The sequence below is a fragment of the Salmo salar genome, chromosome ssa22 (assembly GCF_905237065.1).
Source record: "Salmo salar chromosome ssa22, Ssal_v3.1, whole genome shotgun sequence".
NCBI classification, from domain to species: domain Eukaryota; kingdom Metazoa; phylum Chordata; class Actinopteri; order Salmoniformes; family Salmonidae; genus Salmo; species Salmo salar.
Genome location: NC_059463.1, coordinates 24392921 through 24410103, shown reverse-complemented (window position 1 = coordinate 24410103; position 17183 = coordinate 24392921). Strand labels below are relative to the sequence as shown.

The 17183-nt window shown below is 41.4% G+C and overlaps 4 protein-coding genes and 1 long non-coding RNA gene across 5 annotated transcripts; 2 read left to right on the top strand and 3 right to left on the bottom strand.

Annotated features, from left to right (window-relative positions):
- Window positions 1–1754: 1754 nt before the first annotated feature.
- On the bottom strand, window positions 1755–2864 carry LOC106582962 (transcription factor HES-5). The gene is made up of 2 exons (XM_014166609.2): window positions 2725–2864; window positions 1755–2606 (listed from the first exon to the last, which is right to left on the bottom strand). The coding sequence occupies exons 1-2, from the start codon at window positions 2776–2778 to the stop codon at window positions 2172–2174; spliced, it is 489 nt and encodes a 162-aa protein (XP_014022084.1). The 5' UTR covers window positions 2779–2864; the 3' UTR covers window positions 1755–2171.
- Window positions 2865–6020: 3156 nt separating this feature from the next.
- On the top strand, window positions 6021–7965 carry LOC106582964 (transcription factor HES-5). The gene is made up of 2 exons (XM_014166612.2): window positions 6021–6919; window positions 7032–7965. The coding sequence occupies exons 1-2, from the start codon at window positions 6857–6859 to the stop codon at window positions 7431–7433; spliced, it is 465 nt and encodes a 154-aa protein (XP_014022087.2). The 5' UTR covers window positions 6021–6856; the 3' UTR covers window positions 7434–7965.
- A 3127-nt stretch (window positions 7966–11092) lies between these two features.
- Window positions 11093–12277, bottom strand: LOC106582965 (transcription factor HES-5-like). Its single transcript, XM_014166613.1, has 2 exons — window positions 12167–12277; window positions 11093–12053 (listed from the first exon to the last, which is right to left on the bottom strand). The coding sequence occupies exons 1-2, from the start codon at window positions 12227–12229 to the stop codon at window positions 11652–11654; spliced, it is 465 nt and encodes a 154-aa protein (XP_014022088.1). The 5' UTR covers window positions 12230–12277; the 3' UTR covers window positions 11093–11651.
- A 738-nt stretch (window positions 12278–13015) lies between these two features.
- On the top strand, window positions 13016–14736 carry LOC106582963 (transcription factor HES-5). The gene is made up of 2 exons (XM_014166610.2): window positions 13016–13838; window positions 13966–14736. Exons 1-2 carry the CDS (start codon window positions 13722–13724, stop codon window positions 14386–14388), a joined length of 540 nt encoding a protein of 179 aa, XP_014022085.1. The 5' UTR covers window positions 13016–13721; the 3' UTR covers window positions 14389–14736.
- Window positions 14737–15164: 428 nt separating this feature from the next.
- Window positions 15165–16757, bottom strand: LOC106582966 (uncharacterized). The gene is made up of 2 exons (XR_001323412.2): window positions 16628–16757; window positions 15165–16517 (listed from the first exon to the last, which is right to left on the bottom strand). It is a non-coding gene; the product is annotated as an uncharacterized lncRNA (long non-coding RNA).
- Between the last annotated feature and the right edge of the window lie 426 nt (window positions 16758–17183).

Sequence of the window (17183 nt, the reverse complement as noted above, 5' to 3'; positions counted from 1 at the left end):
CCATCCTTCAAACTGTTAGAAGTTAGTGCTGTAAGTATAGTAGACACGGGAAAGAGCACTGCCTGGCAGCACAGGAAGTTGGTGGCACCTTAATTGTGGAGGACAGGCTCATGATAATGGCTGGACCAGAATTAGTGGAATGCCATTCCATTCGTTCCGATCCAGCCATTATTATGAGCCTTTCTACCCTCAGCAGCCTCCACTACCTGACAGACACCAAATGTCTGGATATATAGGCCCAAAGAACCTGCTGTCTCTTTTTTTTATACTCAACTTTCTCATCACAACTTTTCCACTGTTATGAATCCTAATGGAATCAGACAACCAGAGCCAATGTGCAGGCAGGCATAGGCAGTGGTGCTCATTAACTAAAGGGAAATTGAAAGAAACTTATATCTAGACAAACTAAATATTCAAACTGGTCACTGGGAAATTTGTAACTCATTAGTTGAACAATTATAAACCATCTGTAGGCGGAATACAAATTACGTGTTACTATTCCTATTGAAAGAAGTCTGAAGAATAATTGTCATTTTGTCATGTCAAAATATTTAGCACAGGTCCTGGGTACTTTATAGTACATTACAAAGCTATGCCAAGTATTCTAGGGACTGATCTCATGGTGATACTGCAGTGGAATGCTTTTTTATGCAGATTTATGGAATAACATTATGTCTGTTGTGCAGCACAATTGGGAGAGCTCCATGTGGGATGCTTCAAATAAATCCCCATCACCTTTGAATTATATGATGCCCATTGTTCCCTTTAATACATAGATGTACATTCACTGGTCATATTCAATTGTTAATGGCATTGTTGTAGCCTAAATTTCAGGCTAATGCCATATTCACATGTAGATTTAATCTAATTTCTTTTTTTTACCATACAGCTTTATACCAGCAATAAAACGCAATGTGTTGGATTGAGAATGTTCTAATTGACAGCTCTTGAATGGTGTGAGTGTGGGAGAGAAGCTCCGGTTAGCTAGCGTTTTCCGGAGGCGCCAGTGCTAGCTTTTGTGTAACAGCAGCTGGACCATTCAGTTTGAACATGTTTACTCAACAGAATCGAGGCTTTCATGTCTTCATTCTCCCTCCCAAAACCAAGCTCCTATAACTTCTACAGTGAAAACACTCCACTGGGCACAGACGTCAATTCAAAGTCTAGCCTTGATATACATTTGATTGAGTTGTCAACTAACCTGAATTCAACGTGAAATCAACAAAACATTTCACCATGTCATTGGGTTTAGGTTAAAAGTTTGGTTAAAAAATGAAGGAAAAAAAGACGAAATGCCCTTATTGATGACTTTTGCAAATCCAATTCGTTTTCCACTTTGTCTTCACATAAATCTTTGTGGTTAAAATTACTTGTAAAGAGCGTTGATTCAACCAGTTTTTGCCCAATGGGACATTTAGAGCAAGATGTTTTTATGGTGGGAAGCAAAATAAATACTAACGTTACTCTGTGTGAGAAGACTGTACATCAATATTTTTTGTCGGGAAATATGGAGACCACCTGTAGTCTTCGTTTAGGCTAAGTTGTTCGCTTAAATATTTTGGTATAAATAATTGTGTAGTCCTGATGGTATCATTCTGAATGATGTGAAATGATGTATTTTTATGCATGAAGTTCAGTCATTCCTGCCCTTTAAGTGCCACCTTATTTTACATAGAGGTGTAGGCCTACTGTGTCTATAAGTGTTGTGTAAAAAAAAAAATGAAATAGTAGCCTAATTAATAGAGATTCGTCCATAAATTGTCATTTCCTTTTATTTATTGGAGAATATTGCCATATCAATGTGATAATCAATGTTCCAATCACAGTTTGTTTCAGGACACATTACAATTCAGAAACATATGGCTGATTTCTTTTCCCAGAAATACACCAAGATATTACTTTAATATATTTTACAATATGTAAAAATATTTTACTTCACAATTGTGAAGTTAAAAATATATGCGCAATAGCACAATACATCATATGGAATTTACATTCTAAACAGAATAATACAAATAATTTCAACTTTTACGAACAAAAGATAAATTGTAAAGGGAATAATTATTTCCTACAAGAAGAGATCATACTTGGTCGTGCAGCTAGACCAACATATTATCTGGTTTTGACATCGAAAGTCTCATTATTTAACGTCTCAAAATAGGCTATGCGCATCACCAGGGTCTCCACAAAGGCCCTCTTCCACCTGCGGTGACACATTTCGGAGTTCTGCTGTTGTGAGGGACCGTCGTGCGGTTTGGACTCAGCACGACTCTGTCACCAAGTTTCTGTACCCGATGGAAGTGATTGACAAGCTTATGTTGCGAGTCAGTCGGCTGGTTGTGCGCTGAGAGGAAACGCAGCGTCTCCTCCAGGCACTGGGTGAATCCCTCCGCGTAGCTCTGGACAGTTGACGCTGCGTTGAATGAAGAAGCAGGGCGCGTGCTGTTGTCTTTCAGGTAAAACACAGCTGTCTCGAGAATGTCAGCCTTCTCCAGTTTAGAGTTGGGTTGGTGTGCTTGAAGTTCGGTTTTGAGGAGTGACTTGAGCTGTTCGATGCTGCTGTTGATGCGGTCTCGGCGCATCTTCTCGACCACTGGTTTTCTCAGCTGGATAAAATAAATAATCTGATTAGTTAATCGCAGTTTAAAAAGACATGTTCAAATTAAAAGTGAACTAATTTAAATGATGACTACAGAGGACAGTAGTCAATTGTACTTAGCCTACTTTGATTTTATCTTTCGTGGTCCTCACAATGTTGCACATATTGACTGGAGCCATTGCTATCGGTCAGTTGGTGTTTGTTCTTAGTAAAGATAGTTGCGGATGTCAGAAGTGTGGTTTGACCATCTCTACAGGGCTTCTGTATTTATACACCCCCTCGCAATGTAAACCCGTGTGGGTCTCAGTTTGACAGGTTTCCCACACTTGCTGGCCAATCAGGAACGCGGACAGTACAAAGAAAGAGGGTTCCATTACTTCATGCTAAATTGACTGTCTATTGCTTTGGGACAATGAGCGTGTCCCAAGGGAACAGGTGGACTGTGCAATAGAGTAAATGCTCTGAAATGTTTGACTCTGTTCCTTGCGACTGCATACCAAGATGTTGCTCCATTCACGGTCACACCAAAAGGCGGGAAACAAATCCGGAGTAAGTAAATGGGTTTCCAGAAGATTATTCAGGATCAAGAGGCGTTGCTTCTGTATGCTTTTCCCCGCAATTTTTAAAATACATTAGTTCGTTTGATGAATTCATTCAACCTTACACAATATTTGATTTGGCTATTTTATGTGCAAGTTATAATTATGATTGTTATTCTTATGCGCAAGTTATAATTATGATTGTTATAGCCACTCTTACTCATATTGTATTATAATAAGAACCATAACAATAGTATTATAATAAATAGCATATAATTAGACATTAGCCTATATAATACGTTTTTCAGAAACTAATATTATTATTATTATTATTATTATACTATGTCTGTTGTCATTGAAACGATATTTTCGATAAAGGCTATACAGCGACAGTCTATTTATATACAGGTAGCTTATGCGAACCTTTGTAAACGACTCTTTCCTGTTCGCTTCATCACCAATCGGTCAACAATGTATCAACGTGATATTTTTCCATATGGCCCCTTGGGAATGAGATGCCTCATTGAGGACCGTGACTAATGCGGTATTGAGCACAGCACACTTACATTGTTGCTCTGTTGAAAGTGTGCTGTGGGAAAGTTGGGACACCACAGCCTACAGGATTAGTCTTTGAATAGAGGAGCAGCTGGCTTCTGTGGCGGGAAACCTCTGTCAGCTGGGTGAGTTCTACAATACATGTTTCCTCTCTAGTTCTAGTTAGAGGGCATCAGTCCAGTTGTGCAACAGTTGTGAAATGTTCGAATTTCAATAAAATTGTTGTTGGTATTGTTTACATATTCAAAATTCCACAGATAATGAAAAGTTGCCCATTTCAATGGGAAAAGTTGCAGCAATCATTGCTGGCAACATTGTGGGCCTATTGGATAATGAAAAGAACCTGTTGAATCGAAAGTATGTCTACTCGAAAATAGTTGGGTTCTGCTGGATCATCTTAGATAATCCATACACATTTAATGGACAGCACTCCAAAGGTTCAATTTCAATGTCTTTTTCTTTTTTTTTTTACATTTTGTGTGATGTTTATAACCACATGAGATGCCATATAAACGGTGGTATCTTTTACATGACCTATTAGCTATAATTAGTTCACCTAGTTTCACTCATGGCCATGGGCACTGTCTTGTGTTACTTAGACCTATAATTATAGAACTGTTTAATTTGTTGGTCTATGTTATCTGTAACATCAATTAACATCTTACAGTAAAAACAGCTGTTTTTGTTCATTCATGCTGTTTCTGTGTATTTTTTAATTCCAGAGTATGAGATTGTCTTAACCAACCTTGCATCTCCCACATGTATCCCTCTCTCTCTTCCACCAAACTGTGCCATGTAAAAGGGCACAATGCATTCCTGACTGTTGTGCTGAACCAGGCTTCGCCTGAGAGGGGCAGGTGCTTGGTATCACGCGCCTCATCAAGTAGGGTATCCTTGAGGCATGAGCCACACAGGGACCTGGGAAATGCCTGACCTCTCTTTAGACCTGATAAATCCTCCTCAATGTGGACCCCGGTCTAGGGCATCCCATGGACATGTGACCTGAAGGGGGAAATTGTCAAATGTATGACTTCTGTCTTAGTCGACGCCCTGTCAGTACTGTCATGGGTCAGTGTGTTGGTGGTCAGTTTTAAAAGCTATTCACACATACAAAAACAATAAATATCTTATTCTTGCTCTGCAATGTACCACTTCATGTTTTTTCCATTAACTTCTTCCGGAGAAGGTTCAATCTTTTTTAGGTATAATTGGATTGTGTATTTACTGTATGTCCATGTCTGTCTTCCATTATCAGACAATAACACATATATAACATGTATTTGACTTTCTATCATAATAGCAGCCTCAAGTCTTATTATTTGCATTCCAGTATGATCTACCTGTGACTTCCTCTAGGTGTGGAGTGTGTGAGAGGCCTGGGCTCGCCCAGCAGAGTTCCAGATGGCCTATTGAGTTCCAGGCATAATGAGGGGTGATGGATCATTGGTGGCTGTGGCAGGGTGGGGCGCAACCGTGAATAGGGGCTAAGTGTGGGAAAGAGGAGCAGGTCGGAGCTCTCACACATTCCTCACTGGAGAGAGGGAGAGGGCCTTTGGCTGCACACAGACACTGGGACATCTGGGCTCAAAGCTATGGAGACTGTTTTGGTGTGTGTGCGTGTGTCCATGCACGTGGGCGAGAGTGTGTGTGTGTGTGTGTGTGTGGAGGGGCTTATAATGAGGCCATCGCTTTACTTCCTGAATAGATGGAATGTCCACATTGGAATGTGTTCATACTCAAATAATGTTTTCATCTGCATAGTCATGACTCACTTATTAGAAATATCTTTAAAGAGAGAAGAAAAGACAGACCAGAAATGATTTCCCTCCAAAAATACCCTTGCCATCTGCTTCTTTACACATCAAGCATTGACAAATAACTCACAGATTTTGTCCATTTAGTTTAGAGCAACCATTTGAATCAATGTTAAACATTTTAATGCAACTGTCTAGTAAGTTACTGAAGTATGTAGACATTTACCAATTATATTGACTTATTCACGAGTGATAGGAGATACATTATTTAGTAATAGCCTCTGATGATAAGAGAGTGAAGTTCACTGTATTGTACTGTCCGAAGGCTTCAGTGGGAGCAGATGTTTGAGTGCAGGTTCCATTAATGAGAGACCAGAGGAGATTAGAGGAGGAGAGGTGCAATCAGTGTTAGGTAAGTGTGCACGCACACAGGCCAGCCATGTGAACGAGGGCGAGGTGGGGGGAACACACGTGCCCCCTGGCTAAGCAGTGCCTCTGATCTGGGCAGCAGGTTGAAAGGGTGTCTCTAGAGGGGGAAAGGGGGTGGTGGATGGAGGGGAGATGGGGTGTGGCCTATTGACAGGAGGAGGTGTGAGTAGGACCCTCTCCTGCTTTCCCACACTCTCTTTCACATTTACTACATATTCTGTGGGGGGCTGAGTGAAGGTGTCTCACAATGGAAGTGTGCCTTCCCAGAAAGTGCTGGATAATTGTGTTTAATTGACATCTACAATGTGAATGTTTCTCTCTCTCTATCACTTTCTCTCTCTCTCTTTCTCTCGCTCTCTATCTCTCTCTCTCCCAGTGTACCTTTCTCATGCTTTCTGTACATGTGAAAGACAGAGAAGATGTAAATGGTATATAAGTTACGGATGTAAGGGGAGAGAAATTATACAATTTATACAGCACACTTACAGTACTATCACAGTATTGCAGTACATTCAATTTGATTTATTTGAATTCATGTTGATTTTTAATTAACATTGTGTCTTCTGATTATATTCATTGTCTCCTTAATAGGTTAGCATTCATTTCTGCAATGTGAAGTGTGCAGTATCTATATGCCTTTAGGGTTCCTTATCAAGTCTGACTCAGTCCTGATCTGCACAGGCCTGATAGGGAATGTTCCCAGGTAATAAAAGTGTAACGATGTGCTTGTGTTCAGTCTCTGCCTTTAATATCTGCAGCACCGTTCCCTCTGTTGAGGCCAGTAAACCATGAGATAATGGATGCCTCTCCCATTGTTGTGTCCGCCTCGCCCACTGGCCTCTGAGTGTGGGAAAGCTAATCCAGCCTGGTACACATGGCTTTGTAATGCTAATGGCCTCCTATAAATAGGGGAGTGGGCTCCTCTCTCAGCTCACAACCCTCTCGCCTTCCTCAGAGAAGTACACTCTCTCTCTAACAGAATGGCTCCTACCTACACCAGAGACTCTGACAACACCATGCTCTCTACTAAAGACAAACATAAAGTAAGTATTGTTTATATCACATTTGGAGTTACTCTGTTATATGGAATCCTTTTCTTCATGATTTGAACTTAAAGGACAGATAACTAACTGAATGCCCTCTTTTCTTCATCAGCTAAGGAAACCAGTTGTGGAGAAGATGCGTAGAGACCGCATCAACACCTGCATAGAGCAGCTCAAGACCCTGCTGGAGAGGGAGTTCCACAAACAGGACCCCAATGCCAAGCTGGAGAAGGCTGACATCCTGGAGATGACGGTGGGGTTCCTGAAACAGCAGCTGCAGCCTCAGAGCCCAGTCCCTCAGAGGGCCCACAGTGAGGGCTACTCCCAGTGCTGGAGGGAGACACTGCACTTCCTGTCTTCCAGCTCCATGAAGGACATGATGCTCCAGAACCTCCAGAGAGCTGGCCAGGACATCTGCCTCTCCTTTCCACTCTCCTCCCAACACCAAAACCACAGCCAGGGCCCAGTGAAGCAGGCCACAAATGGTCACGAACCAGTCTGGAGACCTTGGTAGAACCACCGCATAGAGACTCTCTATCTCACAAACTGGATGGGAGTTTACCATCTTTCTTGCTGTAGGAAATACATTTCCAAACGTTATACTGAAATTATATTATTTTCTTGTTATATTTGAACGGAATTCTACTGATGTGATTATTTGTTCTCAGAGAAGAAGATGAAAACATATTTGTATTAATTCATAATGAAGAATATGTGTGTATGCATTTTGTGCTCACTTGATGCACCAATGTGTTCTTTAGTCCTTTAATTTTCTATGAAGATGATTTGTAAAGGTTATATCTTAACGTGTATTGTTGCTTAGCTAACTCAAATCTGGCTTTAACTCTATTGTATGTACTGTTCTATTGAAGGACATTTACAAATGCTTTGATATGCCTTTTGTAAAGGCTTTTTGGGACCTTGTTGTTCCACCATAGGCACTGTTGTGCTGTGAAATGTATTGTTGACACTGTGTGTCTTTCATTCTCACTTGATAAAGTGAACAGACACATAAAATGTATTCCAATAAATGTTTTGGAAAGTAACCATACTGTGTGTGTGTTTCTAAAGGAGCTGTAGTTCACCAGGGGATGATGGGACATGTAGAAAAAGTCATAATACACAGGGTAGATGGAAAGTAACAATTTTATAAACGGAAGTGGAGATTAACAGGGAACAACAGATAACACAAACAGGCAGATGCACTCATAGATACTATAGGTAGAAGAGCAGGCATCTGGCCACATCATATAAAGTAAATCACAGTCTAATGCCTGTAAACCTAAGTTGTAGGGTCACAATTACTGTAATGGAATTCTCTATCTAGCTGTTACATTGAAGTTATTGGATATTGCGGAATTGCATAGTTTATCTTGTGAGATGCACTTCTTTTCAAATATAAATTTTGAAAATAGCTGTCTGCCCGAATATAGTTGCTTAATTTGGTGAGCTCACATCTCAACGCCAACCTGGAAATGTTGCGTGGTATATCTTGACATTTACATGAACATGTTTTTGTTAAGTAGAGATCACATTGAAAGTGATGTACAGTCAATGGAATAATACAAATAATAAAAACTGTGTTTATCAGTACATGCTGTGCTGAGACATATGTGTTGGTATTGGTGGTGGAACTGCATGTCTTGAACAGGCCATATTGATACTCTGTAGAGGTCAATAATCAATTATCAGGGATTGGCTTAGTATGTATACCACATGGTCTGCATCTGGTAGCATGGGTCTGGAGCTCACCCAGCTTTCCCACACTCCTCAACCAATAACAGCCCTGATTAGGACAATAGATAACATCAATGCTTTGTGTGTGACTGTCAATGTGACTGAGTGTGTGTGCGTGTGTGCGTGCGTGCGTGCGTGCACGACACAGAGTGAGAGAGAGACCATGCATGGGCTGTGGGTGGAGCAGCAGTCAGTGAGTTTAGAGGAGAATGTGTGTCATGGTTGGTATCGTGTGTGTGTGTGTGTGTGTGTGTGTGTGTGTGTGTGTGTGTGTGTGTGTGTGTGTGTGTGTGTGTGTGTGTGTGTGTGTGTGTGCGCGTGTGTGCGTGTGTGTGCGTGTGTGTGTGTGTGTGTGTGTGTGTGTGAGTGTGTGTGTGTGTGTGTGTGTGTGTGTGTGTGTGTGTGTGGCGGTGTGTGTGTTTGCTTAAGGTGTGTTGACTCTAATCTTTCACCTGGGAGCAGACTTACCCTCCAGACTGACACCTGCTTGCATCAGGCAGATAAGATAGGTTTCCCACGGCGCTACACAGCGAGGCCTTGCAACAGGCACAGGCCCATCCTATCATATAGATACTAACACTCACATCTTCAAAACAAATCTTAACCCTCACACGACTGTTGTGTCACTAAGTCAATAAATTCTCTAATATAATATAAGTGCATTCAAACTTTATTTTGTACACACCATTAGACTAAAGAACAGATAAATAAATGCAATGGCACACAGGGTGGAATATACTTTAACGAGAAAAGTAATTTAAATGTAAATCAAAACTAGTTTGAATACTATCCAAATTTAAATACATGCCAGTTTCATACATTATTTATGAAATGTGTACAGCCAATATTTTTTTTTTCTTGCTAAGAAATACAGAGGGACTGTTAACGATAATCACTTGTATTTAATAATGAAGAAGGACATGATGATTAAATGAATAAGCATTTTTTTTCTCCAGGCTGTGAGTGGGTGGGGGGATCAGGATTCTCAGCATCATGCCTAGAGGATAATTTAGCGCGGCACACTTCCTTTGTCCCTGCGATGAAAGGGGAGAATGAAACAGGAGTGTGGGAAAGCCGAGGAGAGCCACGCCACACAGTCACACAGCCCGACAGGCAGTCAGGCAGCGGCCCGGCTCACCAGCTGTTTGATGAAACCAGAGCTGACCGAGCCGACGGCCCAACGTTAGCCTGGGGCTTAACATACAAAGCCCAAGACAGGCACGTTGGACACACACACAATGGCACATACACGTGTGTGCGCGCGGACGCTCATGTTCTTATTTTAATCGTACCTGTACTATATACATACATTATTACATGAGTATGCATTTAATGTTCTTTTATTGGGGTGCCAGTACATACAACATCAACATATTATCAATACATGCAAATTAATAAATAATAAAACATATCTTAATTAGAGCTACAAACTATAGACTGCAACTTCAATAAAACTATTATTGACCTATGAAGAGAATAGATTCTGAGATTTAGAGTACATGAATTGTGTGTGACAGAGTGTGACAGACAGACAGAGAGAGAAAGAGAGAGACAGACAGCAACACAATTAGACCCAAACAAATCATGAGAAAACTAAAAGATAATTACTTGACACATTGGAAAGAATTAACCAAATAACAGAGACCACTGGAATACTATTTGGGTCTAAACAGAGAGTAAATGCACAGTGGGAGAATACCTGATCACTGTGACTTACCCAAAATTAAGGAAAGCTTTGACTATTTTCAGACTCAGTGAGCATAGCCTTGCTATTGAGAGAAGCCGCTGTAGGCAGACCTGGCTCTCAAGATTAGACAAGCTATGTGCACACTGCCCACAAAATAAGGTGGAAACTGAGCTGCACTTGCCAAATGTATTACCGTATTAGAGACACATACTCCCTCAGATTACACAGACCTACAATGAATTTGAAAACAAATCAAATTTCGATAAACTCCCATATCTATAAGGTGAAATACCACTGTGTGCCTTCACAGCAGCAATATGTGTGACCTGTTGCCACAAGAAAAGGCAACCATGTATCCCATACATTTTAGAAACTTTAGGGTGTTTTCTATCCACAGGTATTAATTATATGCATATCCTAGCTTCTGAGTTTGATTAGTAGGCCGTTGAAAATGGGCACGAATTTTTTCCAAAATGCGCTGTGGCGCCCCCTATCCTAGGGTAACGTCAAGAGGTTAAGCCCTTTGAATTTAATTGGGAAGAGAGAGAGAGAGACTTGAGACTTCAGTGGCGAATAAATAATCAATATTACCAATATGCATTGTCAGTATCATTGTTTACTTTGGTATGATGTCCACTTGTGCACCCAGTTTAGGTTACATGTCAACAATATGAAAATACAATGTCTTCACACATTCACAACAAAATGTTTCAGTATTTTTTTATTTTACTAGGCAAGTCAGTTAAGAACAAATTCTTATTTACAATGACAGCCTAGGAACAGTGGGTTAACTGCTTTGTTCAGGGGCAGAATGACAGATTTTCACCACAGCTCGGGGATTCGATCTAGCAACCTTTCAGTTACGGGCCCAATGCTCTAATCACTAGGCTACCTGCCGCCCTAGTATGCATGATGATTCATCATGTGCAATCTGTTCCTTTATAAAAGGATTTCACTTAAACGTGATAATTCATCTCCAATACATATTTTGCATTTAGAATACAATTGATTCTATATTCATCATCAATATCTGAGTCGACTCCATAAGAGTCATATGCCACATGGCAGGAAGTTTAGATAGCAGAAAAAGTATTGCCTACGTCTACTCACAAAGCAGATTCATAGTAGTCTATTTTACAGACAGCTCCATACAGAGGACAACAAACTATAACGCTTGTCATATGACGTTTGCTATCCTTCTTAAAGGACCTAAGCAGATAGTACAATCAGAAACAGAGATTTCCTACAGGATGAAAGATGGTAAAAACCCATCCAGTTTGTGAGATAGAGAGTCTCTATGCGGTGGTTCTACCAAGGTCTCCAGACTGGTTCGTGGCCATTTGTGGCCTGCTTCACTGGGCCCTGGCTGTGGTTTTGGTGTTGGGAGGAGAGTGGAGAGGAGAGGCAGATGTCCTGGCCAGCTCTCTGGAGGTTCTGGAGCATCATGTCCTTCATGGAGCTGGAAGACAGGAAGTGCAGTGTCTCCCTCCAGCACTGGGAGTAGCCCTCACTGTGGGCCCTCTGAGGGACTGGGCTCTGAGGCTGCAGCTGCTGCTTCAGGAACCCCACCGTCATCTCCAGGATGTCAGCCTTCTCCAGCTTGGCATTGGGGTCCTGTTTGTGGAACTCCCTCTCCAGCAGGGTCTTGAGCTGCTCTATGCAGGTGTTGATGCGGTCTCTACGCATCTTCTCCACAACTGGTTTCCTTAGCTGATGAAGAAAAGAGGGCATTCAGTTAGTTATCTGTCCTTTAAGTTCAAATCATGGAGGAAAGGATTCCATATAAACAGAGTAACTCCAAATGTGATATAAACAATACTTACTTTATGTTTGTCTTTAGTAGAGAGCATGGTGTTATCAGAGTCTCTGGTGTAGGTAGGAGCCATTCTGTTAGAGAGAGAGTATACTTCTCTGAGGAAGGCGAGAGGTTTGTGAGCTGAGAGAGGAGCCCACTCCCCTATTTATAGGAGGCCATTAGCATTACAAAGCCATGTGTACCAGGCTGGATTAGCTTTCCCACACTCAGAGGCCAGTGGGCGAGGCGGACACAACAATTGGAGAGGCATCCATTATCTCATGGTTTACTGGCCTCAACAGAGGGAACGGTGCTGCAGATATCAGAGGCACAGACTGAACACGAGCAGGTCGTTACACTTTTATTACCTGGGAACATTCCTTATCAGGCAGATGGGGACTCGGTCAGACCGTAGACTTGATAAGAGACCTTAAAAGCATACAAAATGAGACACTGCACACTTCACATGGCAGATAGGCAGAGAATAATCACACTAAAGAGATTATTAACATAAAAAAGTAATTGTATGTAAAAAAAAAAAAGACATAAGGACATGTGCAAATAATGTTAGATAAAGAAAGCCAGATAGATGTCTTGTATTATCTTTCATGATCTTTGTAATGCTTCATCCCAGTTATCCTGACCCCCACACTTACAGTAACAGTTAGTATCATTAATATGTAGGACAAATGGATTATTCATCTAAACCATATTGGTCAGATCTCCCAATGGGGAAAGCACACTTCCAATCTGTCCCTCCAGATAACTAAACTGAGTGTGTGTGTGTGTGTGTGTGTGTGTGTGTGTGTGTGTGTGTGTGTGTGTGTGTGTGTGTGTGTCTGTGTGTGTGTATGTGTGTGACAGAGCGATAGGGGGAGGCAAGAGAGATGGAGAGAGATTATTCGTTCGTTTTAACTTTACATTAAATTCGTTCGAGGGCTAAAGTACGAAACTGATCTACCGACAGACGTTGCAGTAAACACCGAATGTAGACTATTACCCGGAAAGTGGGAAGTGAAAGGCAACCACACATTCGATTTCCTGCGGTGCAGCGCGTGGATCTAGCTTTATGAGTTATTTGACAAGCACCATGGGTGCAAAATGCATCTTTGATGTTTGTGGTAACGTGTGCCCGGCTACTCCTGTTTCCCCTCTATCTCACCATGTGGTGGACATCAAAGATCTGTCAAAGGAGACAGACTATTTTCCTCAAGGTAAATGGTGGGCTCGTGGGCAGTGTAGTTAGGCGCCAAGGTAGGTGTGATTAACCGGCACACTTTTGGGTGGCAGCATGTCACAGTCACACACTTATGTTCCTTCCAACAGTGTTAGTGGGACATGGCAAATGGGGGATGTCATCAAATATATGTCGCTGAAATGTTATTGCAGTCGTCGGCTATATGGTGGGCTGTGGAGTGTGGGAAAGCTGCAGGTGTTAAAAATCCACGCAATTAGGTAGGGATGCGCATAGTATAAATACAGACTCCACAGACTCATCACAAACTTCTTTGGATTGGGTTGCTGGGCTGTTGTAGCCTACATATAGCTTTGGGTGAGAGCTCGTTGAAGAATATCCACTCTAAATGTCCCAAGTTGGAACGCCTGTTTCCAACGGCCTGTTTCTAACGGCCATGGCTCCTTTTGCTGAAAGCAGTAGGCTTACTTCTGTTGAGAGCTCGCCCTGTTCATCCAGTAATAAGGTAAGTAGCGGAAAGCTCGGCATTTGACAAGCACAACACCATTTTTTTTTAATTTTTTCATTTTTTTTTTCTCAGTTGAATTATCACGAACAATAGCCTAATATTTTTTTCTTTATCCTTCCTTTAGTTACGGAAGCTCGTTGTGGAGAAAATTCGGAGAGACCGCATCAACAGCAGCATTGAGCAACTGAGAACACTTCTCCACAGAGGACAGATGTGTGGCCAGCAGCAGCAGCGCTTATCCAAACTGGAGAAAGCGGATATTTTGGAGTTGGCGGTGAGTTTCCTACAGAAGGAGACCAATGCGGACGTTTCGCCCACCTACTACCAGGGCTGCTCCCAGTGTCTGCAGGAGACCCTCCGCCCCCTGTCCCTTCACGCGCCCCTGCAGTCTGCAGAACAACAGGAGATCAAACGCTTTTACGTGCACCAGAAAACAGCCCTGTCCAGGAGCATGTCAAGTGAACAGCACGCGCGGTCTGCAGCCAAGCGGTCAACATCAAGGTCATCATCACCGCGGTCCCAAGGCTCTCTGTGGAGGCCATGGTAATAGTCTACTGACAACGATCACTGCATCACAAGACTAGGGAAGCGTACCTGAACATTTTGGATCATATTTGCTCCTCTCAACCCAACAACTAATGCTGTCGTTGATTTGTCTTATTTTGCCGTATAGGCTTTTTATTGTCAGTTGTTCAACATTTGCACATATCTTGTTTTGATGTACCCAGGAAATTATCTATAGTGTATGACGAACACTGCTTCAAAGCAATTTTATTATTATAGGGAGTAAGCTTCTCGAATTATTTTGCCTTTTGTAAAGGCGTTATATTCTGTTTTGTTGTATGATGTTACTTCTCTTTTCAAGTTCAGCAATGATTATTTTCACATCATGTTGTAATTGATACCACTTATTAAACATTCCTGATTATTTTCTACAAATTCTATCGGTTCTGTCTTCTATCTATTTCCCTCTTATCACACTGACTCAAGGTGCACTGAGCCAATTGTGGAATGACTTTCAACATAATTATCTAAGTAGGCTAACATTTATCAGTCTTAGCTAGCAATGGCATTAGTGACTTAGTTTAGAAAGACTGCTTTGTGTGGCGGGCAATTCTCGTTCAGCACCATGGACAATTCAAGAGCTTATCGCACACCAGGGGGCGCCACCAGATAAGTATTTTCAAAATGTTCTACACTTTTAGCTGTGGGTATTCACTTTTTGGGCTTAATCCGCACAAACTAAATGTGAAATGATCCCATTAATGGTCTGAGTGAGGAGATTAGTAAATAATAATGACAGGGAAAAAAGTGAAGAATCAATTAATTTGATTGCTTTTTTAGTTTATTAAAATTGACTCAACGTGAATAGACAAATAATAGTGATTTAACATCACAACCAGAACTTGGATAATTCTCCAAGACTTATGATACTCTAACAGAGTATAGGAAACACATTTACTGTCTTTATAAAAGACAACATCATTGTTTAAAATTAACAAGGGGTCTATGTGAGAGAATACACATTTATATGCAATATCTTCATTGCTGAAATTATCTGAATAACATTCACATGAAGCAAATTCTATAATTTTGATCTGACACAGATATATTACCCAGTTTGGGTGAAGTCTAATCACGGAGGAAGTTGAACAGACTGGTACATACTCAATAACTTTTCAATATTACCTTATCACTACAAAATGTAGTGGTAACATATAGACAATCACAAACAGATATAAAACCTATTTTGGGTTAAACATCCTCATGGAGGAACATTCAAGTTATTGTTGATCATGAATTAAAACATGATCAACATAATCAACACGTTTCATAAAACATAAATGGTTATTCTTTCAATTAACACTTCTAAAATTGAGTTCATCGATTGGATCATTATCATAGAAAAAAAATAAAAAGAGGTTCTCAGTCACAACAAGGCTTTTAAACCTCCTGCATAAGCAGAAAATGAGGAATATATATTCCTCTTCTCATTATTGTCCACAACATTAATCTTAGACCAACATGGTCCATTGTGTTTGTCTCAGAGTGGAGCTCCAGTCTGTAGGACTCTACCAGGGACCCCAGAGGACACAGTTGACTGGACTCTTCTCTTTGCTGATGCTGTGCTGGATTGGGGGACTCAGCTGAGGGAGATCACTCTCCCTTCTGTTCTTATCAGAGGATGGCTGAAGTATCTGCAAGTGGCTCAGCAGTCTTCTCTAGGATGTGTCTTCACCTTATCTTTGGACAGGAAGTGCACAATCTCTTGGACACACTTGGAGCAGTGGAGGCTGCTGGGGGGAGGACGGCTCATAATAATTGCTGGAACGGCGCTAATGGAATGGCATCAAACACATTGAAACCATGTGTTTGATACCATTCCACCTATTCCGCTCCAGCCATTACCACAAGCCCGTCCTCCCCAATTAAGGTGCCACCAACTTCCTGTGACCTGGAGTAACCCTGGTGCTTAACATAAGGAGGAGCTCACTGGCTGGTACTGTTTTTGTCATCTCAGGAAGCAAACTGTCATCTCCAGGATTTCAGCTTTCTCCAGCTTGGAGTCAGACTGCTTGTTGAGGATCTCTGGATCCAGGAGAGACTTGAGCTGCTCAATGCTGCTGTTGATACGATCTCTGCGTAACTTCTCCACTGTCTTTCTGTCTTTCTTAGCTGCAAGAAGAGGATAATAATGAATAACCTTATTCTGAAATATGAAGTTATTGAAACAAATAAACCATTACAATTGATTTAATTTCCTTGAATTTAAATCTTCAATTTACCTTGTTTGTCAGAGTCAGATGCTCTTTAGAGTAGATCATTGCTGAAGTGATTGTAGGTGCCATGGCTGGATCTCTGTGCTGTAGAGGTCTCTGTGTAGAAAGTGAATCTGATTTCTAATGCCTTCATCTCTCCTATATATAGTCCCAAATCTGCATATGAAAGTGTGTGTCTTGGGCTTGTTGGAGTTTCTCACAGTCTGTAGCCAATGGGTGAGCTTGGGAGGACAATAAGGGATGTGGAGCTGCCACATGCTCAGTGTTCTTATTGCTGGGGGACAATGGTCACGTCTCAGGGGAACAGGTGGAGGGGTGGTGGGCGATGGAGAGTAACTCACAGAGCGCTGTGTGACTCTGGGAAAGTGGTGACCCCCAGATCTTCTGCCTGATGTTGGGATCAATGACACTGACAGAACACACGCTCATCATCACAATTTACACAGATCCTCTACATTAAAACTCTTGGTGCTACACAGGTCCTTTTGATTGTTGCGTTTGTTGTTGAATACCATTATTTTTGATACAGTACAGGTTCAGTCACATTTAAGCACTAGAAGAT